This window comes from Pristis pectinata, chromosome 7 (genome assembly GCF_009764475.1).
Source record: "Pristis pectinata isolate sPriPec2 chromosome 7, sPriPec2.1.pri, whole genome shotgun sequence".
NCBI classification, from domain to species: domain Eukaryota; kingdom Metazoa; phylum Chordata; class Chondrichthyes; order Rhinopristiformes; family Pristidae; genus Pristis; species Pristis pectinata.
The window spans coordinates 77,457,667-77,460,391 of record NC_067411.1 but is presented as its reverse complement, the minus strand read 5'-3'; the positions used below and the strand labels follow the sequence as shown (position 1 = coordinate 77,460,391).

At 43.6% G+C, this 2,725-nt stretch overlaps 1 protein-coding gene across 1 annotated transcript; it reads left to right on the top strand.

Moving 5' to 3' along the window:
- The first annotated feature begins 463 nt into the window (after positions 1-463).
- foxb2 (forkhead box B2) lies at positions 464-1,418 on the top strand. The gene is given in 2 exon segments (XM_052020232.1): positions 464-838; positions 840-1,418. Coding segments are annotated over 2 exon segments (954 nt in total).
- Positions 1,419-2,725: the final 1,307 nt, after the last annotated feature.

Sequence of the window (2,725 nt, the reverse complement as noted above, 5' to 3'; positions counted from 1 at the left end):
CTGCGTTCAAAAATAGAAGTACGTTCTATTGGCCGGAACAGTCCTCCTTAAAAGGTGTAAGTGAAACAAGATTCGTGTAGGATTTTTTCCTCTCTCTCCTCTTGTCCCTGAGCGGTTGTCATGTGATAATGAAGAGCAACAAAGCGCTGAAGGGAGCTGCAGGGGTCTGTGCATCTGTGATCACAACAAGCCTCGTTAGCTCACACAACGCAAGTGTGCACTTCTCGGCCTCTTTATCTCCTGGTGAGACAGCGCGAAGCTTTTTAACCCGCATCAACAACTCCGGCATCTTTCAGCAGCGCAGTAAACCAGCAACTGTAATCGTGCAGCACCTTGGCATTCCGAGGTTTTATGGAATCTTGGGCAACTCGATCATCGTCAGACCCCTCGCTTCGCTTCCTGGGCGAGGTCCTTTGGTGAATGTTGTACTTGTGATTATTGTTTTCCCAATATTGCCAAAAAAATGCCTCGTCCGGGGAAAAATTCCTACAGTGACCAAAAGCCTCCTTACTCATACATCTCATTGACCGCCATGGCCATCCAGAGTTCCGCGGAGAAGATGCTTCCCTTGAGTGAGATTTACAAATTTATCATGGACAGGTTTCCTTATTACAGAGAAAACACACAGCGGTGGCAGAATTCTCTCCGCCACAACCTCTCCTTTAACGACTGCTTCATTAAGATCCCGCGCAGACCTGACCAGCCAGGCAAAGGCAGTTTCTGGGCTCTTCATCCCGACTGTGGAGACATGTTCGAGAATGGCAGCTTCCTCCGCCGCCGTAAGAGGTTTAAGGTGCACCGGTCGGAACACTTTAGCGCCAAAAATTCACAGATGATCCAATTATTTCCAGCACCACCACCATCAGCAACAAGCAAAGTTGGGACTGGCCTCACCGGAGACAGCCCCAGCTATGGGGCGCTTGCCCCAGTTCCAGCCATACGGACTCAACGGGCCCCAATCCACTGGATTTAAGCATCCATTCGCCATCGAGAACATCATTGGAAGGGACTATAAAAGCATGATGGCCAGCGGGCTTCCTTTAGCCTCTGTAATGCACCATCTTGGTTACCCTGTTCCCAACCAGCTCAGTAACATGGTGGGATCCATGTGGCCCCACGTTGGTGTCCTGGACTCCATGGCTCCCATGCCAGTCTCGCCAGATTACAGCCCGTTTGGGGTGCCCATGAAGACGATTTGTCACCCTGGCACCCAGACAATGCCAGCCGTCCCTGTGCCCATCAAACCTACAGTGTCCCTGGCGTCTATCTCCACATTGCCAGCCCCAGGAGCCCTGCCAGGCAGTCCCACGCAGATCTGCCCGTCATCTTCTTCATCTTCCTTGCATCTAGATCAGACACGATCAGCTTCCACCGAAGGCAAAACTAACACCTTACACTCTGTGCTCGTTCATTCCTGAGGGCGAGTTGGCAAAAGTGCAAATCAGTTTTAATAGGTGGACAAATTGATTAAAGATGATATGAAGAGGTTAATTGTGGCAGAAAATGTTTGCTTCATTAAAGATTCATAAATCACTGGTATTTAGACATAAATCGGGAAAATATGTTAAAGGGACTTTTCAGGTAAGAGGATTTACTTTCTGTAAGTGAGTCGACAGTAAACTAAAAATACACAACAAATAGAAAGCCGTATCTACCCGGAATAAATCCGATATGAGAAAAAAAACTATTTTCTTCAGTATTCGAGATACATTATTTGTCGGTATTTATAGCTGCACGTTATATACATCAGTCTTTTTGTCACTTTTGAAATGTTAAAAATTCATTAAATAGGACCAACAATCAGCTGATTCCGATCATTCTGCTGATTTCGAGGCCTGGGCATCGTTAAACAAGAACGACGGTTTTAAAAAAAGACACGCGGTCTTTAAAATGGAAACCTGTGAAGAGAAACAGGTCCGAACAAGAAATAATACTGACTCACAATGAAAGAGCCGAGAGAGAAAAAAACACTCAGCAGGAATTTGATGACAATTGAGCTTACTAGTTTGCCAGCACATTGGGTATTTCAAGTCAGGTCAAAAATGTTTGAAGCTAAAATATTTTTAAGCTATTCATTACAAATTGTTGAAGTTAGCAAATTTTGAAAGAGATGCTTTCACTGTAGCTTTAAAACTCTGATTATCACAGCTCAGAGACTATTCTTAAATAGTGGTGATATCTTTTTCTTACTTCCACAAGTTGTACAAATGAAATGAAGTTGATCTATTTTGCAGCATGCAAACATCTGATTCGCGTCGATTAGAATACTGAAGATTCATTCTAAAAGTACAGATTTATGCTTAGCAGAATAAAAAATGATATTGGTCGAACTCCTATATGTTGTTCCAGATTTAGATACCTGCGTAGTTCTTCAACGTACGTTGTGCTTAAAAAGACACAATGAATCATTTAAACTGTCCGAACAAAAGCTGAATTAGCGGAATTGAAACATATTTTGTACACGTTCCTTTGTACGACCAAATTACTTCATCGTATGCCTTTCAGTCACAGGGATTTAAGAAAAAGTTCCTCGTTTTGCAAATTATATCCGAGCTCAGATTTTGAACAGAATTTGTATTAAACCCTCCGCGGATTTCGAGAGCAATCTCTTTAAAAGTCTGTACTTCAAGGAAAAGGGACATGTAAACTTTCACTCTTCATCTAAAGTGGACAGGTTAGGGTGCTGTCCAATAGTTTCCACACAGTGGCGAAGTCAAGTTAGCCT